Genomic DNA, 23,755 nt, shown 5'->3' with positions numbered 1-23,755 from the left:
ACCGGAACTGACGCTCTCTCTGCGGCCGCCGGAAGTGACGCCATCGCGCCGAGGCGGCAGCAGCCAATGGGCAGCGCCGGCCCTGAGGGGCACGTCGGGTTCCGCGGTCTGCGGTAAGGTGTGCGGTGAGCGAGCCGGGAGCGCTACTGCAAGCACCGCGCTATGGCCACCGCCACCTGGTGCTACCGCGGGGATCCCGAGGAGGAGCAGCCGGCGCTGCTGGGTGAGGAGGGCGGTGGGGCCGGGACGGGACGGGGCGGGAGGCGGCGGAGGGGCAGGCGGCGGGACAGGACTCACGGCCTTTTTTGTCCGCCCGCAGTGACGTTCTCCAATGGGCAGCTGCAGCGGCCCGACGCCGTACGTTTCTCCCTCTATCGGAGCAGCGAGGTGGCCAATCCCCGGAAGAGGAGGCGGAGGATCCTGGTAAGGCCTGGCGGCCTTGGCGGCCCCGCCGGCAGCACCACGTGCCTTCTCAGGGAGAACGGTCGGCACGCAACAGTGCAGTGTTAATTCCTGTGGCTGTCCACATGGAATAAATGATTTCTCCCCCAAAATCCTCAGGGGAAATATCCTATGCCCAAGTAGAGACACAAAAATACTTAAAAATGTATGTACGTCTGAGCCATTTGTGCTAGCTCTGTTTTCAGCTGGTTAATCGTAGCCACCATATGATACTAAACTTTTAAATGCAACGTGGAAGACTACACTGTAATCTGAGTTCCCCTGATTTGTAATGATGGCTTTTCCACAGTTCTTCGCCCTTTGACTCATTTTGACATCCATAAGGCTTGTTTTGTAGACTTAGAGAAGCTTTGAGTAGCTGTGTTAAGCAACCTAAAGCATTGCAAGTAGGATCTGAAGCTGACTGGTAGAGAATTAGAGACTGCTAGAGAAGTAGACACTCTTCTCTACTGACTCTTTCACAGACTGCTACTACTGCTTTAAAGTATGGTGACTGTGGCAATGTTGAGCTTTGTGTCACCGGAGAGAATAAAGTGCATGCAGGAAAATATGCACTTTCTAATAATGCACTCTTCAAGTAATTTTCCTTTCTTTTTCAGGTTTCAGAAACTGAAAGGCTTTCATATGTGGGGAATAACTTTGGCAGTGGAGCTATGAAATGTAACTCCCTATGCAGGTATGGGTAGCTGGCAACCCTGTGGCAGAAACAGGGACGTGAAGGCAGAGGAACTGCACAAATAAAATATTTTTTGTAGCCTTCTGATGAGTTCTCATTGAGACCATAGTGTGAATGGAGAGGAATTGGGCAGTAGACGTAAGCTCCTGGCAGCTGCACCATTTCTGTATGTTACTTCCTTGGGAGTTGTGATCTTACATGTAAGCGGAGTGTAGGTCTGCTGGAGGAAAAGGAGAGGTGTCTGCATAAAGTTGAAACCTATGAACAGCAGCATTATTCCTTCTTAATTGCCAAGATCAGGGTCTTTTATTCAGGAAACCCGTGGGTCATTAGTCACCATTTAACTTCTGGGCCACAGTACAGTGGTGCTGTATGAATTAATAACTTGTCTGTGCCTCATGCTGTAATGGGAAGCCTTGGTGAAATCACCAGTTTTCACATGTTCTGGTTTAAGAAGGTGATCTCTATAGCCTTGAGGCAAATTCCATGAATTCCTAAGAATTATTTTACATGGGAGATCTTACTCATTCTCTGCTAGAAGAACCTCTTGAATAGGTGGAAAACCAACATAAAATCATGCTTCTTTGTTATATCTCACCTGCGAGCTCTGAAATACACACAATGTGTGTGTCAGGCTCCTGTTAGCAAGTGCTATGCCCTGTGAATGTGCTCCATCTGTCCTGCTCTGTTTGCCTGTGGTTTATCTCTATTCTGACTACAGGGGCTACTTAAAGTAGAAGTGGGGTGACACAATGAAGAGTAAACAAAGTTGCAGAAGCTGTAAAGAGGAGGTGCTTCCAGCCATTTAGTGTCTTTGTGCTAGTTCTTTTGAAATGCTCACGATATGGATTATTATATATTTCTCTCCAAATTGAACAGCTCACCATATATTTTCAACGGGTGAAGAACTGGCTGCAGGATCAAGTTCAAAGAGAGGTGGTCAATGGCTCCATATCTGAATGGAGATCAGTGACTCCCACAGGAGTCAGTGGTGGGTCCAAAAGTCTTCAATGTCGTCATCAGTGACACTGACAGTGGAGTGGAGTGCACCCTCAGCAAGTTTGCTGATGACACCAAATTGTGGGCTGCAGTCATCACACCAGAGGGATGGGATGCCATTCAGAGGGACCTAGACAGGCTTGAGCAGTGGGCCCAGGTGAAACTTGTGAGGTTCAACAAATCCAAATGCAAGATGTTGCACCTGGGTTGAGGCAACCCTCACTACCATTACAAGCTAGGGTATGAAAGGATTGAATGCAGCACTTCTGAAAAAGAGCTGGGAGTACTGGTGGGTGGAAGCTGGACATGAGTCAGCAATGTGTCCTCTCAGCCCAGGAAGCCAACTGCATTCTGAGCTGCATCAGAAGAAATGTGGCCAGCAGGGTGAGGGAGGTGGTCCTGCCCCTCAACTCTGTGCTGAAGAGACCCCACCTGGGGTGTTGTGTCCGAATGTGGAGTCCTCAGTACAGGAGAGACTTGGACCTGTTGGAGCACATCCAGAGTAGGGATGCAAAAAAGATCCAAGGGGTGGAACAGCTCTCCTATGAGGACAGGCTGAGAGCCAGGGCTGTGCAGCTTGGAGAAAAGACAGCTCTGATGTGAGCTGATGGTGGCCTTTCAGTATCTAAAGGAGAGCTACAGGAAAGAAGGGGACAGGCTATTCAGCGTGGTCTGTGGTGACAGAACAAGGGGAGATGGCTTCAAGCTTAAAGAGGCTAGATTTAGGTTGGATATAAGGAAAAAATCTTTAACAGTGAGGGTGGTGAGGCATTGCAACAGGTTACCCAGAGACGTGGTGGGTGCCCTGTCCCTGGACACCTTCAGAGCAAAGCTGGATCAGGCCCTGGGCAGCCCATCCTAGCTGTGGATGTCCCTGTGCATTGCAGGACTAAATGACCTTTAAAGGTCCCTTCCAACTCTGAGGATTCTATGAATCTGTTCTGTGATTCTGTGGTGAGGAGCAGCACAAACTGTTTGGATTTGCTCCTCTGAAGTGCGAAATGAAAAAGATTTGACTTGATAGAAATTAACCTGCTTTAGAAAAGGCAAATTCGTTTTTCCTCAGCTCTGAGACTGTCACTGGTAATCATTCGCACCTGTTCTCCCCAGGTATTTTCTTGGTGTTCTAAACAAGGATACTGGGCAAATGGAAGTCTATAATGCTGAGATATTCAACATGCAACCCTTACTGTCAGGTAGGACAATTCTGTATTTAACCATGGCGCCAAGGTCACAACATCCTGGAAATATGTATGCATTCAGCAGTGAACTAATTGGCTACTGACAGCATTGCCCTCTGTTTCCTCTTACTCTTATTTCCTCATTTCTGCTGTACTGTCTTAGGATGAGGGAAGGAGGATAAATCACTCTCTCTGCACCCAGGGAACAACGTGGCACGAGAAAAGGGAGAAGGAAGCAAGATCATAGCTGAAATTCAGGGAAGGGCTTAAGCAGAGAGCTCAGGGGTGGGAGGGTGGAAATACCAGAGTTAGAAGTAAAGTTGTCGCTGCTTAGAATAATTGCAGCCCTTCTCTTACTGAGGGAAGCTTGGAAATAATCAAGTCAGTAGACTGAATCATGCAGTGAAAAAGAGAGCAGCTTTTCCCCAGCAGAACATCTTTGTATTACTGAATCTAGTTGAAATAACCCTAAGAATATGAGCTTTAAGGAACTGGTTTCTTTTGTGGGCAGTGTGAGTTTAGCATCGCTGAAGTCTGTGCAGTATCCTTTTAAATTTTGCAGCAAAAATTGTCCTGCCTTTCCCTCTTTATTTCAGGTACATAATCTTTCATATTCAACATATCCTTTTATTAACAAAATCCTGTAGAGAAGACCCTGAAGTAGTGTACCTAGTCCTTCTGTAATGTATTGGAGCTAAAGGTTTACCAAATACATGCACTTTCCTGCCTGCTGCAAGCCAAGCATACTAATTTTTATTCTTTTGTAGATAATGTAATTCCTGATGACACAAGGGATTATCAGAATAAATCCTACAGGGAGAAGGTAAAGTTGAAACCTGATATCATAATCCACTATAGTTATCCAGCGGACAGCAGTAGATATTTGTCTGAGGCTGAGGTGTTTGATTTACTGCAGGACAAACCTGTGCAGGGTCAGCGTTCTTTCTGTGCATTGAAGGTTTTTGATGCAGCATGTTATTAGTGTCTAGCTTAGCAGTATTTTCCCAACTACTTCAGACTTGTCCACAGTCCCAAGTAAAATGTGTCCTCTCGCATTTTTTATGGTATGCTGGGGTTGGTACCCAGTGATACGTTTGGAATTACTTTAAAAATGTAGACGTAGAACAAGCAGTGGTTGTCTGGGTATTCTTCCTGCATGCAAAGTGTCTTGAATTCAGCAGCGTGTTGTCATTTGCTTCTCTGTTATGCACAGGTGGATTTGTGCATCGAGGCATTTGGTACCAGCAAGCAGAAGCGAGCTCTGAACTCTCGGCGAATGAATGCAGTGGGCAATGATATTGTCAGTACAGCTGTGACAAAAGCAGCAGCAGATGTTATAGATGCAAAGGGGGTAACAGGTAAGGGTGTTGTCTGAGATGTTGAGGAAGGCAATCAAAATTACCTTTTTCCTGTCCATTCCTTGCCAGATATGGCAGGGAGAAGAAAGGTGTTTTGCTTGAGTAAGAAGGGAGGTGGGTGGTTTAACTGATGAGATGGGCACGTTGAGGAACTTGCCAGTCTTTTTATTGGAAAAGGAGCTGCTTTCTTGTCTGGCTAGGCTTAGTGTGGACGTTGCATGGGTAAGGGAAAGCTCCTGTGTTATCACTGTCCATCTCTGCCCATTTTTGGTGGTGTTCTAGAAGTGCATGGGCATTGCTCTACCAACATAAAGGCGGTAAATTCACCTGGCTTGAAAAGAGTCACTGAATGTTCATTAAGGTGAGCCGTACTCTGTCTTCACAGTGTATGGAAAATGGCCTCTGACTTGAGCAGTGTCACAGCACTTGGAGTTTGGTTAGTCTGGTAAAGAGGAGGCCACAGGGAAGCTTGCAACAGTCCACAGCTACCTGAAAGGGCAGTCAGAGCCTTACCCTTCCTAGCAATGTAAGGCTTTACAGAAAGTGTTAGCTGCAGAAGTTGCGATGATCTCCAGACTGTGGGAGGGAGGGAGAGACTTCTTGCCTTGAAGGGTAGTGCAGCTCTGGGACAGGTTTCGGGGAGGTGTATGGTCACTGTTCTTTAGGTGACCTACAAGCCCTGTACAAAGCCAGGCTCCTCTGACCTATTGCTGGAGGCAGTCCTAGTCCAAGCAGGTAGTTGGATTTGGGACCTCTAGGGCCGCCTTCTTTCAGCACTTGGGGGATAATAACCTGTATTAGCTATGAATGGGAGAGTCATCTGCTGACTATCATCTCTCATCAACTTTAGAACTCCTATCCCTTATGTTGGATACTCCATGTTTGCTGTGCTCTATGAGTTACTTTGGGCAAATGGATGTCCATTGGGACACAGGGTGTCAAAACAATGTCCTTATAGTCATTGTAGATACAAGAGGTGCTGTAGTACCAATCAGTTTGTCTTGGAGCGCTTCTTGCCTTGAATTTTTTCTAGTCTAGGGCATTTGGGACACACTCTGAGAAATACAGTGTGAGATTTTTGTGGTCCTGTATGGAGCAAGGAGTTGGACTCAGTGGTCCTTGTGCATCCCTTCCAACTCAAGATCACAGAATCAGTTAAGTTTGGAAAAGATCTCTTAAGATCATCTGTCCCAGTCGTCAACCCATCACCACAGTGCCTGCTAAACCACGTCCCTCAGTGCCACATCTACCCTTTTATTGAAAACCCCCAGGGATGGTGACTCTACCACCTCCCCAGGCAGCCTGCTCCAATGCCTGACCACTCTGGGAGAAAATTTTTTTCCTGATATCCAACCTGAACCTCCCCTGGTGCAACTTGAGGCCATTACCTCTCATCATATTGCTGGATACGTGGGAGAGAAAGCCAACTCCAACTTCACCACAACCTCCTCTTAGGTATTTGTAGAATGCAATAAGGTCTTCCCTGAGCCTCCTCTTCTCCAGACTGAGCAGTCCCAGTTACCTGTTCTGTGTTCTATGATTCTGTGACAGCAGTGTAAAATTTAGCACGCTTACTACGTTACAGGCAAATCTAAGTCTCTCAGCCTTTCACTGCCTTCTGGAGTGCTTTCTGTGTTTGTAAATGATAGTCACAAAGTCAGAAAGAGCTGTGGCCTTTCCTTACGCTGTTCCCAGTGAATTAAGTGTTTAAAAAATCCAGATCAGTTTCTGTTTCCTATTGTTAGTAAACTAGCATTGACCCAAAGTCCCCACTGAGTTGGCTTGTATGTACAAGAAGTCATGGACTGTGATCGTATTCTTTGTGGCTTTGTCTGCGTGGTCCAAATGCTGTCTTCTTTTCTTCTTTCCTCCAAAGCTTTGATCCAGGATGTGGCCCAAGACGATGAACAGAACATGTCCATTTTCCTACCACCGTGTCATGAAGATGCTGACAAACCAGAAAATGTTTACAAGTTTGAGGACAGTATCTTTTTCAGTAGCAGTGTGGTTTCTGGTGCCTGTAAACTTTCTTGTCGGTACTCTGGCATGTGGGAGAAAGTGCTGCTAGGCATGTGACAGTGGAACTGAGCCTTCTCCCCTCAGAAGCCAAAAGCTGAGAACAGGAACTTAGTATGTTGAGGCTTTGGGGTTGCCAGTTCTGTATTCTTCCTCCTCCCTACAAAGAGAGGGATACTATGCCTGCCTGTTGGGAGCCATTCAGCTAAGAACAGCACTGAGGTCAAAAGTATACGACAAATTATTTGTGTTTGAGCCACTGTACTTCAGAGATGTTTGGTTTTGGTTACAGTGAGTTCTGTTGTTACATCCTGCTAATTCATAATTTTCTTCCCCACTTCTCTGCCCCACGCCTCCTATAGCAAGAGCTGACAGACCATATCTCACTATGAGCTATTCAGAACCAGAAAAGAGAGAAGGTCCGTACGTTCTTTTCTTTAATGTCCATCCAGTTCTATCCCCAGCAGAGTATGAAGCATTGCAGGGCCCAGCAGCAGCCTTTATGAACATCACTCCAGAAGAAATCACCAAGAAAACAGAAGAGAAAAGGTAATACTTCCACAAGCAGCCTTTTAATAGCTAAGGCTGGCCTTGTGAGGTTGTGGTGGTTCTTACAGACAGGATGGCAGCTGTTACCAGCTTTACCAGCTCCACAGCACGGGTAGTGATAGTCTTCAATCTAAAGGGAAGGCATTAGATCCAGCCATGTCTCAGCGCTTCCTTTTGGGAAGTGTGGAGGTGTAATTTTATGGGAGAAAAGGTGCCGTGCACGACAATGCGGTTGTCCTTCTGGGAACTGATTATAGGGGAGGAGAGGGAGTAAATCCAAAGTGCAGGATGAAGGCAAACACCTAGATATGGGACCACAGCACTGTGCTAAGAATGACATACCTGTGTCTGAGCACTGTCCCCACCACATACTGTCGTAACTGGAAGTTGCTGTGGCTTTGCAAATGGACATGGACTTGTGTTAAGTCCTGGTGCTGAAGTAAGCGGATAAAGCACAAGCCACAGCTCGCTTCCACTGCTTCCCATCTGTGCCTAAGCAGAAGTGTGTGTGTGTGTATGTACCCCATGGAGAACTTGTGGTTTCTGCAGTGCAGAGACCTGCGTAGTGCCACGCGCAGAATTGTGCTGACTGTGGTGGATAAAGAAAATGTACTCACAGAGCAGAGCTCTGTGAGCTTCACTTTTGTGAGCTTTCCTATATTAGTGTCCAGGGAACTAATCTAACCTAAAAGAGCTGTGCATTGAATTTAAGGGTGTGTTGTGTATGCTTCTAATAAGTAAGCTAGTCCCTGACTCTTTGGTTCTCGTGCTCCCTCTCTTTCCCCTTCAGCCACTGCTCCTTTGTCTTAGAGGAGCTGAAGTTCCTGCCTGCTGATGAGAAGAGCAGGGATCGCAAAGCTCGATGCCTCTGGTTCCTGGACCTCCTCATTAAGTTCAGCTTCCTGAAAATAATCAAGAAGAAGCGTAAGACAATTTTCAGCTCTTCCCCTTTTCAGCTGCCTGCTGGGACTTGGTTTGTAGTTATGATAATAGCAAACAGTGAGCTTCCCAGAGTTAACCTCTTTGATAAATGGCTACTTGCAGCAGAGTGAGGTTCAGTATTTCCATGTTGTTGTGGAGTTTTAGATCTGCACCTACTGGCAGATACACGTGTCATTCTTCGTCGTTCTTTTCAGTCCCTTTCTAACTGCCATACATCAGGGTCCTGCAGTGAGATCCTATTTCTAGGAGATAAAATAGCTTAGATCTGAATTTGGGATTCTTCTCTTGCTTACTGATAGTTCATGGTTTCTGCACCTAAAAGCACGTTTTATATTGTTAAGCTTTACTCCTAAGCCAGGAGGCAGGAAACTCCCAGCTCTCTCCCTCATCTAGCCCCCATGTTTTAGCTGCAAGAGGCGTACAGTACACAATGCAATCTTAAGGTGGTTTTTTGTGCTTTCAAGAATGGAGGTTCGTGTCAGACTTTGCTTCTCAGTGTGTGGATGACAGTCTTCAAAATGTTGCTTACGAAATGGCAGAAACTGCTTTTCTCAGAAGCGCCACGCATGTTTTGATTGAAGTTTTCAGGATGTGCTGTACTTCACAGACCTTGTGTTTCTGTTTCTTACAAAAATTCAACGTTGGCATTCTCAGTGACTGGGAAGCTGGGTAAGGAAGGTAAATCTGTCTGTAATGGTCTTTCTGCATTGGTGGAGATGCAGGAGTCATCCAACAGGAGTTAGTCTAGGAGGCTTGAAATGGATGTGAAAATAACTAGTCTTGGTGCTCACTGTGAAACCCCTTTCTCTCCTAGATCCGATGGGTCCTGAATGCCCACACATCATCAGCAGGAAACTTATGAAGAACTTCACTTCACTGACCTACAACAATGGCAGGTAAGGAACGGTGATTGCTTTGACGTTACTGATGTTCAAATGGTGTAGGATACAGCTTGAAGAGCCACGGAGTCATTATCAAATAAGACTGCACCAAAATGGAAACAGCAGAAGCTTCTCTTGAGTAGCAGGCCAGGCCAGCTAGAATATTCTGTTGAGACTGATGTTCATCCATGAATAATGCAAGTCGAAAACGTAACTGGGAGAGGCAGAGTCATGTGTGCTTAAACAAACCCGTGCCTGTGAATTTAGCCAGACTCACCAGGCTGACTTGATCAGCAAGAGTGAGAAGAACTATAACTTGCTACAATGCCGAAGGATCCAATAACCTCTGCACAGAACAAGCCTAATTGCCATTGCTCAGCCATCAAACAGGTGCTGTTTGCTGTGAATTGGAGGTTAACAGAAGAGTTTGAGTCCGTGTAGGCCAGCGAAGGAGCATTTGTCTATAAAGACTCAGACCAGAGGTGAGCAGTCAAAATAAGTGCTTTCAGACCTGCTCTGTCTGTTGTGTAGTTGAGGAGCCATGAATGGTTGCAGTGAGCACCCTCAGATCAGCTTCACTTTGCTGTGCTCTTACCAGTGTGCCAAAGGGACAGAAGTGTAAGTAGATAGTGATTTAATCAAGCCTCTAAACCAGTAAACATCTCCAGAGGCCTGCACTGTTGAACAGAAACATAGGCAGTTGGTGAGGAAGACCTTGAAGGCCCCTGTGATCAGAGATATGTGTTGCTTAAGCTCTTTTTTCATGTCTAGGAAATGTTTGTCATGCCTAGCAGGCTCCAGTTCTGTCTACACCTCGTGGGTGGTTGTGTTTTGGGTTTGCTAGCTCTCTGCATTTCATCTGTTCTCACTCTTGCTGTTCAGTGTTCAGAATTTAATCTCTGCGTCACTGAAGACTAAAATTGCAGCGTATGTCATTGCATTGGCTCTGCACATTAAAAACTTCCAAACAGACCTCACTGTCCTGCAGAACGACTTGAAGCTCCACGAAAGCAGGTGAGTCATGTTTGCTCATGCCTGTTAAGGTGCCTGCAGTCCTCGTGCAAGCAGTCCCTGAGGAGGAGGGCTCTGGAGCCTCTTCTGTGCCCCAATAGTACAATGATACCTGCTGTGAGTTCCCTATGTTGCAGTTGGACTCTTGAGTGTGTTGAAGTTTTATATTCAAGCCCTGCTACATCTAATGGGGTGGTTATACATCTCAAAGCTTTGAAAGAGTGCTTTTCACAAAGCTGCTCAGGTGCACTGCGAGGCCTTTCATCTATTTGAAAGTGGGAAAACTTGAGGCAGGCAGCATCAAAATGGCAGAAGATCTATCCAGGTGCTACCCAGTGCTGTTTCTTGCCTGCCAAGTCACGTTGCTCCTCACTGAACTGAACTCTGTATCTCTCCCTTCTGCAGAGATCCAGTGTCAGATAGGTACCAGTTCGGATGCAAGTACACATTTGTATCTGACTGTAACCTGGAAACAGGTTTTCTGTCTCACAGGCAGATTGCGTGCATGTAGTTGCTGTTCCTCCCCAGGTGCAGGACTTTGCAATTGAACTCCATAAGATTCTGCTCACCTCACCTCTTCAGTTTGTCATAGTCTGTCTGGATGTCAGCATAGCCCTCTGGCTGCTCCTCCCACTACCAACTCAGTGAAGATGAATGGATGGAGAGCAGTGTGCAGTATAAGCATCCAGGCAAACAATACTTGCCATGTTGGATTTTGGAGAAATTTCTCCCTAGACTTAAATTTTCTGTGGAGAAATTACTGTTCTCCTGCCAAGTGATGTCTCTGTACTGCTAGCTGCAAGGTATGCCTAAACCTGCAGGTGTCAGGCAGAGCCTGACAGCTCCTCTGGCACTGAGGACTCCCAGCAGACATTAGCTCATCAGGCAGCTTATTATGACTGTCTGGGAGTGGGTCAGGTGGCCCTGTTAGTAGCTGCTCAGCTGTGTGTGATAGCTGTCCCAGCCTTTCCTATTCTGCACGTTGTGGTGACTCTAAAGACATTTGCTGCCTAACTCCACTGCGTTGATCTTTCCCATCAGGGTTGTTCAGAGGTGATGCTTAGGTGATGTCTAGAGGATTCCTGGGAAGGAACTGCAAAAGGACAAAGCCCCTTCAGTACCACTGTGGGAAACATTATAGAATATGCTGGGGCTTCTCTTAGAAGGATTTAATATCAAGATTCTGAGATAAATGGAAGTTATCAGAGCTGTTAGCCATCTCTTGGTTGTGTATGCCCTATAGTCAGATATGATGCAAATATGTCTGGGTTTTGCCTCCGGTTCTGCTCTCTGTTGATTAATAGAGGCTTTAACAGTATGATCTGATGTTGATTTCCTATTCTTTTTTTTTTTCTAAATTTTATTGCTTTGGAAGTCAGCTTTTCAATAAAAGACACGCTCTTTTTCTGCAATTAACACCAAAGGGTTTGCTTTTAAGTGCTGTACTGGAGCTGGGAGCATAGATTGTAACATGGTGGTAAGAAAAAAGTGGGGGAAGCAACAGCATGCTGGAAAAACGAAGATTAGGCATCTGGCCATGAGCCATGGAATGATCATTGCTAAGAGTGGGAGGTTTGTTTGAATAGCACCAGATATCTCTCGCTGTCTGAATCTGTTTGTCTTTCAAAGATGTAATGTCAGCTGAGAGGGTTCTGAGGTATGTTCTCGTGGCCCCAGATGAGGCAGGACTTTCATTTCCTTGTTACACTTGCTCAGACGTGCTTTGTTCTGTGTTTGACAAAGTCTCCAGTTGTGTTCTGGACTGTGACATCTTGACCTCAGTAAAGATCTCATCCTGCTGTATTTCAGCTGTTAAGAGGAGATGCTTTCTCTGTACTAGGTTCTCTCCATCCTGCCACTCATGGTATAGGATTCTATTGGGAAAGTAATATGGGCTGCTTGCTTTCTCCCCCCCCAGGACTGCTGTACACTGTCTTGGAAACCATGGGTTTATAATACTCTCCGGGGTGCTTGTGTCCAGTTTGGTGGTGTTTTAGCCTCTCCAGCAAGGCTCTGCCTTGTAGTCTTCAAATACTTCCAGCTTATGTTCTCGTGGTTGTTGAGATGCAGAGCAGACATCCTGCTTGCTTCTGCCTCCTACCTCCTCTACTGAGGTGAAAAAGCTATTGCTCGTTCGTGCAGTGTCTTCCTCAGAAGACCTCTCTGCCCCACTAACGCAGTGTTTCTCTGTTGTTTTCCAGGATGATGGACATTGCAAGGGCCATGCGGTTGAAGGTCTCCAAGGCGAAGGGGATGCCAGGACTTGAGAACGATCAAAATCACAAGCTTGGCACCCTCTCTCTCCCCTTGCCTGTGCAGAAAGCATCAGGAAGCCAGAGGAAGCGCAAAAAGATGAACTGAAAATCTGGGAGGTGTGAGCAGGGGTGAAACAGTTCGGTTCTCAACAGTTATTCCGCACATATCATGGGGATGCCTTTGTCTGTTGGACTTGGCTTTCCAGCATCACAGCACGGCCCTATTGAAGTCTCTGTGTTGATGGGAACAGCTGTTCACTTCATTAAACTGTGTACCTTTCCTATGTATTTAGAAAAAGTGTAAGCCCTTTGTCTCTCCTCCTGTCTGTATGAGGAGAGGAAGATGTACAGTGTGCCAGAAAGAAAGAATGCTGCTTGGAATTGCAGGCGCTGCACTGACTGCATACTTCAGGCGAGTTTTACCCCTTTTTAACACAAATGCAGGGAGCTTGGAGGTTACCCTGAGGATGGTGACCACACAGTTCCCTGAGATCTGTCCCAGGGCTCCACCAGGAGCTTGCTCCAAGGCAAGAATGCTCATCATCTCCCTGCTGGACCTCCTGCAGGTCAGGAAGTACTGACAGTGCTAACAATTTGACTCTGGCTGCCCTTCAGACAGCTGAGGGCTTTGCCACACTAACCAAGCTCAGCTCCTTCCATCTTATCTCACTGGCTACACGTCCTGTCAGGTCTCTGCTGGACCCTCTCCCTTTTCCCCATCTCCCTCTTGACCTGTCCCCATACCAGGCACAGCATTTCAAATGCAGCCTGGAAAGGGGTGGTAATTTCCCCAGCCCTACTCCTAACGAAGCCCAGAAATTACACCCCCTCTAATTTGGGTTGAGGATGTGATACTGATGGTCTGTGCCTCCTGCAGGTAATGCAAGGGCACCTTTGTATGTCCTACTTGCTGACTGAGAGCCCTCTGGCTGCATCCGCTCTGGGTGCAGGCTCCATCTGGGTTCCCACCAGTGCCCATCACTTGCCCCCCTACTGCAGAAGGACCTGATAGATGCGGGGCACACAGGCTCTGTGCCACTGCAGCCCCCTCCAGCACACACCTTTGTATCTGCTGCCTGGAGGAGCTGAAGGCCATAGATACGGTTGCTGATTATATTGTTCCCTGCGATTAGGCCCTCTCCTCTGGAGGTGGTGCTGTGGGTGCAGCTCTGCCTCAACGTGCACCCCAGCCTGGCCATTGCAGGAGGTGCTGTTGTTGGTGACGGATGTCAGCTGGCTGCACTGAAGGACTGCCACCCCACTGCTGCAGTGGTTGCGAGGGCCACGGGCAAGAATGCTGAGCACTTCACTGCTCTTGGTGTGCATCCATGTGAATGGAAGTTCAGAACTGTTTCTATTCCTGAAAGCCACTGTGGTTTTTCTGTCACGATAGGACTACCTGAACAGGACCTTAAGGATTCACCAACACCCAGACCTCCTCTGTGCAGCTCAGGCAGAGCTGAATCTCAGAGCTACCTCCCTTTACTCACGTTTGTTTTTAACAGTTGATTTCTATTTGCCCCAGTTACTTTTCTTGGGGATACAACTCTGTTTCTGCTCTGGCATCTGTACAAACTGTGCACAGGTAGGCATCACTTCTGGTGGCACCTTTCTTTTTTTTCTCCTACCCAGAGGGAACCGTATTTTCCAGGCACTGGCTGTGGGAATTGCAGTGAGCGAGGACAGAAGAGGGCAAATCACAGATTAAGGAATGAAAACGGCTTCGTTAGGCCAGTTCATTTCTCCCAGGTGTTCTGTCTGTTTTATTTGGTTGCTGAAATTATCTTCTTGTTGGGTTTCTTGTGTGTGGTTGGGTTGGAAGGGATCTTGCAGCCATATGAAATGCAGTTTCTCCTTCCCACACTGTCTGGTTAACAAGATAATACTGTTAATGAGGGTTTTTTTTTCTACTGTTATGAGTGGTTTTCCATTTTGCCTTACACCCATGACAGAGGGAGGCAGCGATTACATAGAACTGCTAATGGCTTTGAGCTTAACCTGTTGATCTCTTGTGTGGATGTGGAAGAGGCGTTTGCAAGTGAGCCTGATGATGGCAATGAAATATTTCTGTAAAGTCACAGAAGAGGCATGGAGAAACACACGTAATAAGAGCCACTGGGAAAGCAAAAGGGGCTCATGAACACGTGGTCACCAGGTTGGACAAGCTGTACGCTCACTCAGTATCCTGTCTACTGCAGTGAGCAGCTGCATTGTACAGGGAATGTAAGGAGATGGGGTGCACGGTGCTGCCTGCTCCAGCGTGGCCTCTCTGCCCCACCTCTCACCCATCCTCCTGCTCACAGCTGCACCTAATGGACTCTGCATCTCCTGAGAACGAAACTACCTCCTGCTTCAGGCTGTCCTATATGCTTGGACTTCACACCATCCCACAGCAACGAGGCTGTGCACTGAGCAGACTCAGCAGGTGGTGGATCACCTGCAGCAACCCTGTGGTGCTCCCAGTAGGGAGCAGCACGGGGCAGAGGTATGTGCCCCCACAGGAACATGCTGGAGCTGCAGGGAGTAGCAGCCGGAGCTTCACATCACACAGAGAAGCTGCAAAACAAGCAGGCAGGCAGCAGTGGTACAAACAAGGTGTAAGGAGCACAGGCAGTGCCATGCTGGGAAGGACAGCCAGGGAGCATGCATCAGGCCCTGTGCTGCAGCAGAATCACCATGTGCGGTCCACAGCCTTCCTGGCCAGGGGACAACGCTCACTGTAGATAAGAAGGAATGAAGCCCAGGAGACCCCACCCCATCATCAGGTCCCCAGCTGGTGGCTAAGACAAGTCAGACTCCTAGAAATGCACGGCAGGAGTCTCTGCCACCCAAATCCCACCTCTGCAGGAGCAGTGTCATCCTGGTGCTGCCATCTCACCAGCCTGTCCAGGCAGGCTGTGGCGGTGGCTCACACTGCTGAACAGCATCACACTCCTCTCTCCCCCTGGTCCATCCACAGCAGCAGAAGCAGCCTCTTGGCTGCCTAGCAGATAAAGGCAAGAGGGTACTAAGATACCCCACTGCAGGCTTTGCATTATGCAGAATATAAATGCCAGCTTCTTCATTCCCGTGGATCTGATTGCTACAGATGATGCCTTTTCCTCTGCCAAGGACCACAATGCCTGAGCAAAGGCCACTGTGTATCTTAGTGCACTGCAGTGCACGTGTGGAGAGAATAAAAGCAAAGGAAGGTCACTCATACAAGCGTGCAAGAGGAGACCACAGAGAAATGCAACACCTCCCAGCACTGCTAGAGAAGAGGGTAGGCAGATCATTAATCCAGCAGCCAAGAAATCACTCTCAAAGGGCTGAGGCACACTGAGATTTTACCTTCTGTGGGTTTCTGGTACGCTGTGCCAACTCTCCCTTCCTACCATGCCTGCAGCCTCTCCCTCCCACAGCTCCTGCTGGAGCTCAAAGCACTGCCTGGACCACACAAAGATGCCTTGCCCTCCAAAGCCTTTCTGACATGGGACAGGGCTGGGAGCACCGTGAGCCTGCAGTGGGGCTGAAGGCCACTCCTCCTCATGGCCACCACCAGCAAAGGACCTGGGTGGCAGCCAGCAGGAACTGCAGCCTGCTGAGCAAGAGACCAGACCCTGCCCTGGTACTGGGGCAAAGAACACAATGCCTGGTGTGGAGCAAACAACTTACAGCACGGTGCTGATTTATTACCTTGCTTGCAAAAGTTCACTCATTGTGGAGTGGTGTAAAGAAACCTGTCTTCCACCATGGCACCAGAACACGGGATTGGCTCCCTTACAGACGCCTACTCCCTCCTCACTGTTCGAATGAGTGCTGTTGTCTGCTGCCAGGCGCCCTGCTGAAAGGCACAGAAAGGTCCCTGAAGCTTTGCAGTGGTGGACGCCATTCCTCAGCACGACCACCTGCAGGGACGAGGAGAAACACCAGTAGAAGGATAGGATACAGCTAGAAGGATCAGGAAGAGAAGCTGACAGCGCAGCCACCATCATATCTCTGAAACCTCTCTGCCTCTGCTTACAGGTAGGTCACAGCAGCTCAGCCACAGCCGATGGCCATTATTCACTCCAACAGCTCTTCTTGGGGATGGGAACCCATGGGATGGGAACACACTGCATGAAGCGAAGTGGTATAGTGCAGGCTTTACACAAACGAAGTTCCATGCTTTGTGATGCTGAGGCAGTGCAAGGCTCCATCTGCAGCTCCTGCCGGTCGCGTAGGCCGGTCAGCATGGAATGACAGAACGGTTGGGTTGGAATGGTTGTGTCCAGCAGCTTTCCACACCTACCTGGGGCTGCTCAGGGATCACCCAGCCTGGCTTGGAGCCGCTCCAGGGATGGAGCACCCACACCTCTCCAGGCAGCCTATGCCAGGGCCTCACCGCCCTCCGGGAAAGCGGTTTCCTCCTCAGCTAAACCTCCACTTTCAGTTTAAAGGCGTTCTTCCTCGTCCCGTCACCCTCTGCCCGTGTAAAAAAGCTGCTCTCCCTCCCGCTCAGGAGCTCCCCTCAGGAACTGGAGGGTGTTTGCGAGCTGAGAGCTGGATACACAGGCAGAGGGGCCTGACCACACAACTCCAGCGTGCCACCAAGTTATAATGCTTCCGATCCCAATCACGAGGTTGCTGCAGGCAGGGCAGGCAGAGCAAGCCGTGCCTAAGGGAGGGCAGGGGGAGTAACGGCAGGGGAAGGGAGGAGCCCCACAGCAGCCCCCACAGCGCCTCACGGCTCGAACGCGGCGCTGCTCAGGGCAGAGCCCAGACCCGCAGCTGATTGGCTGCGGGAGGGGCGGGCTCCTCCGCCCCCCGCGCGTCCCAGTGACGTCATCACGCAGCGTCGGACGTCAGACGGCGGCGCGCGGGGTCGGGCCGGTCCCGCCCCGCCATGGCCGCAGCTACGGGTGCGTCTCAGGTGGGCGGGTGCCGCGCCCGGCCCGGCCCGGCTCGGCCCGGCTCGGCTCGGGGGGCGGCGCGGCGCGGTGCCGGGGCGGGGCGGCGCGGGTCGGGTCGGGGGCCGGGCTCGGCGCGCCGCCGCCTGACCTTGAGGGCGGGCGGGCCCGCGAGGCGCCGCGCCGCTTCCGCTCCCCGGTAACGCCGTGTCCGCTCTGCCCGCAGGTCGTTGCCCGTCCGGCAGCGCGGGAGCCGCCCGCTGCGCGACCGCGTCTTCGCCGAGGCCGTCCCGCGGGGCGAGGGATCCGCCCCGGCCGCCGCCTGACGGACGGCCACGCCGCGGGACATGCGGTGAGGAGCGCGGGGCGACGCTGGGCGGGGTGACCGGGTGCTGAGCTCGGCTCCGGGCCGCGCTGCGGGCCCGGAGAACCCGGAGAACGGCGGGGCGGTGAGGGATGGAGGGGAATTCCTCTGGGGAGCGGCCGAGGGAGCCGGGGTGGCTCCGCGTGGAGGAGAGGAGGCTGAGGGAGACCTCGCTGCTCTCTGCAGCTCCCCGAAAGGAGGCTGTGGTGAGGTGGGGTTCGGCTTCTGCTGCGGGTAAGGAGAGAGAGGTGCTGCCCAGAGAGGCTGTGGGAGCCCCGTCCATCCCTGGAGCTGCTCAAGGACAGGTTGGATGGGGCCCTGGGCAGCCTGGGCCGGTATGAAATGGGGAGGTTGGCGGCCCTGCCTGCTGCAGGGGGGTTGGAGCTTCATGAGCCTTGAGGTCCCTTCCAGCCCAAGCCATTCTGTGGTTCTGCGTGAGGTGGTGGCATCGAGTTGCATCAGGGGAGGGTTGGGTGGGTGTTGGGAAAAACTTCTCCAAGGGGCGGTCAGACACTGGGACAGACTGCAGGGAGTGGGAGGGTCACCTCCTCCAGAGGTGCAGCACTGAGGGGCACAGTTCGGTGGGCACGGCAGGGTGGGCTGGTCTTGTTCAGTGTCTTGATCAGGCAATGGCATGAAGGGATAGAGCGCGCCCCCAGCAATACATCTTGCTGTGATAAGAAGCTGGGATGAGTGGCTGACACACCAGAGGGCTGTGCTGCCGTTCTCTGAGACCTGGGCAGGCTGGAGAGTGGGAAAGGGGAACCTGATGCTCTTCAACAAAGACAAGTGTGGGGTCGTACACCTGGGTGAGGATTACCCTATGCACCAGTATAGGTTGTGGGCTGTCTGGGGTGCCGTTACAAGAGTGTGGCCAGAAGGCTGAGGTAGGTGGTCCTAGCCCTCTTCTCTGCCATGGTGAGGCTGCATTTAAAATACTGTGTCCAGTTCTGGGTTCATCAGTTTAAAAAAGACAGGGATCTCCTAGGAGGACACCAGCAGAGGGCCATAAAGGTGATGAAGGGCCTGGAGCATCTACTGTGTGAGGAAAGGCTGAGTAACCTGGGGCCATTCAGCGTGGGGAAAAGAAGACCGAGGGGGGATCTGATAGATATGGGTAGATATCTGAAGGGAGATGGGAGGCAAATGGATGAGGTGGTGTGTAGCAGCAGCACAAGGAGTAATGGCATAAAATATACATTTTTTTTTCAGTGTTTTGCTGTGATAGAACAGAGGGCAGTGGGCAGAAACTGGAATACAGGAAGAACTTCTTTATAGGGAGAGTGATGGAGCAGTGGAGCAGGCTGTTCAGAGAGGTGGTGGAGTCTCCTTCTCTGGAGATATTCAAACCTGCATGGATGCTTTCCTGGGTGGCCTGCTGTAGGAAACCTGCTGCAGCAGGGGAGCTGGACTTGGTATTCTGAGGCCCCTTCCAACCCCTGTGATTCTGTGATCTTACAGGTCTTCTCCATTCAAAAATCAAAATATAATTTGCGTTCTTTTTCAACGTAAATGACTACGATTCTGTGAAGGGGCAGTATCAGATACAAAAATTGTTTGTTTGTTTGTTTTTTTCCTTTCCCCTGTGCCTTTCTGAGCCAGTGGGCTGCAGGGTAGGTGGGCCACCGTCCTGCAGAAGAGCCACACGTGCGTGTCAGGGGAGTGGGGGCTGAGTGGGGGCGCACAGTCAGAAAGGACTGCGTGTGTCCCCACGCTCAGTGCACTCAGACAGGGGAGAGAACATCCCGCGTGGAAACAGAATGCTGTAGCAGCTTCCCGGGTCTGTGTAGAGGCAGCACAAGAGATCCAAACCGCTGGCTTGCTTTTAAGAGCTGATACTTTGGAATTGGCTTGTAACAAAGTGGGTTCTGCGCTGTGTCATCAGTAGGTGGTGCGTGCTTGCAGGCTGTCTGCAGACAGAGTTCTGTCCCAGCACTGCTGGGCAGACTCTCAGTGCCTGGCACCTGCTGCTCCCCAGCTCTGAACCGTGCAGCTCATGTGTGGGGGGTGTCACTGCGCTGTGCATTGTTCTGCATCCAACAGCTCCACCAGGGGGGCCATGAAAATGAACCAAGCATCTCTCTCACTAGTTTATTTCCAGGGGAAAACTGATGTCCTGGGCACAGGTGGTGGGCTTCTGAATGCTCTTTGTAACGGTGGTGTTCCGGTGACGCTTCCAAGCTGTGAGCTGAGCTCTCATGTCCCACTGTTCCCCTTCCAGTGGAGGAGCGACTGAGACCGGTGTACCTGCAGGTGTGGCTGCATCGGTGCGTGCAGATAATGCTGCTGCCATCCGAATGGTGCTCTGAGCTGGTGTGTATATGGCATGGTGCACGAGCCGCCTAAACTGAACTCTTTCTCTGGCGTGAGCTTTCTTATCAACACAAACACTACATTTTTGTAAGTGACACGTGTCAGACTGCAGAGCATTGCCTGGTGTGTAACAGCAGGAGAAAAGCAAATCCAGAGAGGTGTGCACTCTCTTCCGAAGATGAGTTGCATTCATGATCAAAGCGAGGCATCGTATGACTTCGAGCAATCCAGTTTGCTTATCTTCAGCACTGTGAAGGCAGTTTCATGTTTGTACAGGCTTTTGTAGTGAGAGAAAAGTGGCATCTCTTGCCCAGCTGGAGGACTGGCTCCTCGTATGCTTTTGCAGCCTCTGAAAGTGCACTCACTTTGCTGCCAGGGGCTGTCAGCACTCTGTTGAATCAGCGATCCCTGTTTAAGTGATGTTCACATACTGTCTGCTAAGGGTCACTCTGGAGCTTCTCTGCTCAGGGTAGCGAGGCGGTCACTGTTCAGGGGCCCCTCAGAGCTGCTGTAGCTTGAGAGCTTCTCTGCAGGTGGTTAAAATCAAGCAGTGGTTCCAGGTGCATCTTCTTCTGCAGGTTACTACCTGGGACTGTTAGAAATTTTCAAAGTTATGTTAGAAGTTGCCTGTCCTTTACGGTAATCCTATGATTGCAGATCAGGCTATATAGAAATACAATGCGTGTTGGTGGGTTTGTTTGTTTTTCCTTCGTCTCTCTTCTGCTTCCACCCTCAGTGCCGTGTTTTCACTGTTAACAGGCTGAGAGCAGACCATTTGCTATCTGCATTCCCTGGCATGCCAGGTGGGAAGTGGAATGGGTGAGCTTCCCATTGTCAGCCGTAATGTAGCACGCGAGAGATTCATATGTCGTTTTGTTTCCCTGTTTGTTTCTGTGTTAGTTAGAAAACGTGCAGAGGAAAACCCGTGCTTATGAGACCGCTGCAGAAAAGGCTGCAACATCTGAAAGATCTGGCATTGACTGTCCTTCACGTTTTCAGGGCTCTTCTGAGGCGTGCAGCGCTGGGTGCTCGTGTGAGAGAAAGAAGGTGGGTCGTCTGCAGCTCTGCTCATGTTCCTTCTTCTCTGTTTTTCGATGTAGGAGAAGAGGACTGAGGTATACAGCAGTAAGAAAAACAGTATGATGGGTTCAGGAGGCTTTTCCTCAGGAAGTTCAGAGGAAGATCCAAGCAGTGACGTTACGGCTACCTCTAGCAAACATTACCTGTGTGGCTACTGTGCGGCGTTCACAAACATAGCAGTTACTTTTCCCATCCAGAAGGTCCTCTTTCGGCAGCAGCTGTATGGCCTGAAAACAAAGGATGCAATACATCAGCTGCAGAAAGATGGAATTCGAAATCTCTACCGTGGCATCCTTCCCCCCTTAATGCAGAAGACGACCACTCTGGCTCTCATGTTCGGCTTGTATGAGGATTTCTCCTCCTTGCTCCACAGCCACACGACTGCTCCTGAGCTCCTGACACGCAGCATGGCAGCAGTGCTGGCAGGGACCACAGAAGCTGTTCTTACACCCTTTGAGCGAGTGCAGACTTTGCTTCAGGACTACAAACATCACGATAAGTTCACAAACACGTACCAGGCTTTCAAGGTACTGAGAGTCTATGGGATGAGAGAGTACTATCGGGGATTGGTGCCTATTCTGCTCCGAAATGGGCCCAGTAATGTACTCTTCTTTGGCCTGAGAGGACCTATTAAACAGTGTCTGCCTGAAGCAACTTCTTACAGCACTCATTTGGTCAATGACTTCATTTGTGGAGGGCTGTTGGGTGCCATGCTGGGATTCTTGTTCTTCCCAATGAATGTTGTAAAAGCTCGCATGCAAGCTCAGATTGGTGGTGAATTTCAGTCCTTCTCGACAGTGTTTGTGAAGATCTGGCTGGAGCGTGACAGGAAATTGATCAATCTTTTCAGGGGAGCCCATCTGAATTACCATCGTTCAGTCCTGTCCTGGGGCATAATCAATGCAACTTACGAGTTCTTGCTAAAGCTGTTATGAAAAACACTTATTTTCTTCGTCCCTTATATTGATTTGGTTTTTGCCACGTTTGATGATGCTTAATCCCTGGGAGCAGTGCCTGCATAGCGTGAAAGGCGTTTAGTCTTGGCCTTCACTGCATATGGGGTGAATGGTGATACATCCAAACCTTGGTGCAATTATGACTAGCTTCTTAAATTATTTATTTGCCGGCAGGTGGATTTACCCATAAGGAAACTACTAGACAGATAGATTAAAAACAAAACCAAAAAAAACCCACAAGCTCATGTATCAGTCCAGTGGCTTATTCAATATCACTCCCAAAAGTTCCTAACACTCCATGACTTGAGTGCGCTCCACTGTGTACCTTGTAGAACATGGAAGCATGGGGGAGGCTGATGGAAATTCATTCCCGTGTTTGATGAACTTCAGAATGTTGATGTCAGATGACGTTCTCAGATGACGTTCTCAGATGTCGTAGGCTCCTGAGTGCTCCCACCGTTGCTCGTGGCCAAATGGACAGCAACTCCAGAGGGAGGATGACTGAGTTCCCGAGCTCAGTGCTTAAACAAAGCCTACACCAACTCTCCTGCTGGCCGCTTGGATGCTCAGCTTCAAGCAGAACGTTTCATTTGGCAGCATAAGAGCAGTTACTGAATGTTGCCTGACTTGGAGTGGGATTTCTGTGTGCACGATACGTACGCACGCGGTTAACGTGAATAAGGGAAGAGTGGAAGGAGAGAAACAGCAAATATGAGAAAGCTTTAAAGTGTCCTTCCTTGGTAGAATCCTTCTACTTGTAAATGCGGAGCTTGTTCTGCTTTTTTGTTTTTTTTTTTTTTTTTTTTTATTGTTACTTCTTTTTCTATCATTCTACAGCTGTGAGGCCAGAAAGAAGACGTCTCTTTTTGTAATGCTTATTATAAAGTAGTTCATTTTCCTGTATTTTCCTGTTGTGAGAGTAGTTCTCGGGCAGCTCTTTTCTACGGAGGTATCTTGTCTTTCGCAGGTTGCTTGCGTTTCATCAGAGCTGTGACATAATTGATCACAACGAGGCTTTTTACGGGAAAGTTGGAGCTCCGTCTCCTCGATGCGTACGCTTAACAGTTCTGTAAGACAGAATTGTACTGTAGCACTGTCAGGATTAAATTCCTGGGTAATACTGGGGTGAAGTCTGCGATTGTGGTACCGGGAGGCAGACAGAGATGACCTTTGGAATGATGCAGCACTTGGAGAAGCGTGGATGGACTTCCGTGGGCAGGTGCAGATGAAGATGTACAGAAATGCGTGGTGTTCTGTGTCCTACAGATGGGAGTGTTGTGAGGTGGGAGGCTGCAGGCCTCAGAGAAAAGAGCAAGAGGGGGATAGGCATAACCAGACCAGGAGAGGGTCTTAACGAGAAACGCTTGGTTGTCCTGGGAACTTTATGTCATTATGCTATATTTAAAAAACAGACAAAAAAAAAAAAAAAAAAAAATAAACGAAACAAAACAACCTCACCAACTATTCAGAAAGATGGGGATAAATTTTTACCAAGTTTCTCTTTTCATAAGCTTTGTAGTGGTGGTTATTTTTTGTTTGCTGAACTGTCACAAAATGCTTGCTCTAATCAGTGTGTCATGATTATGATCCTAACGAGGTCCCTAGCTTCACAGTCCAAAAGGGCCCAGCACAAATGAGCATTGCTATACCTGAATGTTGTGGTTATCTGCATTGAAATAAAATGTTTATTGAATGTTTGTTACTGGCAGAATCTGATTTCTACCAGTGTAACGCTTGTGGTTTTATTTAATCTCTTCTTGATGGAATAAAAGAAGTGGATTCTGCTTCTCCCCTGGAAGACATAATTTGAAGAGTTAAGTTTACACAGTTTGACCTAAGCTGTC

General features: G+C 49.3%; 2 protein-coding genes and 1 long non-coding RNA gene across 7 annotated transcripts; 2 read left to right on the top strand and 1 right to left on the bottom strand.

Moving 5' to 3' along the window:
- The first annotated feature begins 42 nt into the window (after positions 1-42).
- Positions 43-12,618, top strand: POLR1E (RNA polymerase I subunit E). The gene is made up of 12 exons (XM_424416.8): positions 43-223; positions 320-423; positions 1,062-1,138; positions 3,248-3,333; positions 4,086-4,141; positions 4,532-4,676; positions 6,553-6,660; positions 7,145-7,241; positions 8,032-8,165; positions 8,998-9,079; positions 9,947-10,078; positions 12,277-12,618. The coding sequence occupies exons 1-12, from the start codon at positions 163-165 to the stop codon at positions 12,434-12,436; spliced, it is 1,242 nt and encodes a 413-aa protein (XP_424416.4). The 5' UTR covers positions 43-162; the 3' UTR covers positions 12,437-12,618.
- Positions 12,619-15,965: 3,347 nt separating this feature from the next.
- Positions 15,966-17,057, bottom strand: LOC107052429. Its single transcript, XR_001464920.4, has 2 exons — positions 16,334-17,057; positions 15,966-16,217 (listed from the first exon to the last, which is right to left on the bottom strand). It is a non-coding gene; the product is annotated as an uncharacterized LOC107052429 (long non-coding RNA).
- SLC25A51 (solute carrier family 25 member 51) lies at positions 16,027-23,608 on the top strand. Of its 5 annotated transcripts, none has more exons than XM_040655855.2 (4): positions 16,027-16,335; positions 17,425-17,550; positions 19,784-19,829; positions 20,976-23,608. In XM_040655855.2, the coding sequence occupies exons 2-4, from the start codon at positions 17,546-17,548 to the stop codon at positions 21,888-21,890; spliced, it is 966 nt and encodes a 321-aa protein (XP_040511789.1). In that variant the 5' UTR covers positions 16,027-16,335; positions 17,425-17,545; the 3' UTR covers positions 21,891-23,608. The 5 variants fall into 5 exon arrangements, with proteins under 5 accessions (XP_040511789.1, XP_040511788.1, XP_040511785.1 ...); XM_040655854.2 differs by having other exon boundaries at positions 19,653-19,829; XM_040655851.2 differs by lacking the exon at positions 16,027-16,335 and adding an exon at positions 17,170-17,210 and having other exon boundaries at positions 19,784-19,875.
- The last annotated feature ends 147 nt before the right edge of the window (positions 23,609-23,755 follow it).

The sequence above is a fragment of the Gallus gallus genome, chromosome Z (assembly GCF_016699485.2).
Source record: "Gallus gallus isolate bGalGal1 chromosome Z, bGalGal1.mat.broiler.GRCg7b, whole genome shotgun sequence".
Classification (NCBI taxonomy): domain Eukaryota; kingdom Metazoa; phylum Chordata; class Aves; order Galliformes; family Phasianidae; genus Gallus; species Gallus gallus.
The sequence above is the reverse complement of the archived record's forward strand: the minus strand, read 5'-3'. Positions and strand labels throughout refer to the sequence as shown.

Excerpts from the sequence above, each read along its gene's own strand:
- POLR1E (XM_424416.8), top strand. The coding sequence starts at position 163 with ATGGCCACCGCCACCTGGTGCTACCGCGGGGATCCCGAGGAGGAGCAG. Across the intron at positions 4,677-6,552 it reads AGATGCAAAGGGGGTAACAG|CTTTGATCCAGGATGTGGCC; the intron begins GTAAGGGTGTTG and ends TTTCCTCCAAAG. Across the intron at positions 10,079-12,276 it reads TTGAAGCTCCACGAAAGCAG|GATGATGGACATTGCAAGGG; the intron begins GTGAGTCATGTT and ends GTTGTTTTCCAG.
- SLC25A51 (XM_040655851.2), top strand. Across the intron at positions 17,551-19,783 it reads GCCACGCCGCGGGACATGCG|TGGAGGAGCGACTGAGACCG; the intron begins GTGAGGAGCGCG and ends TTCCCCTTCCAG. Across the intron at positions 19,876-20,975 it reads CCGAATGGTGCTCTGAGCTG|GAGAAGAGGACTGAGGTATA; the intron begins GTGTGTATATGG and ends TTTTCGATGTAG.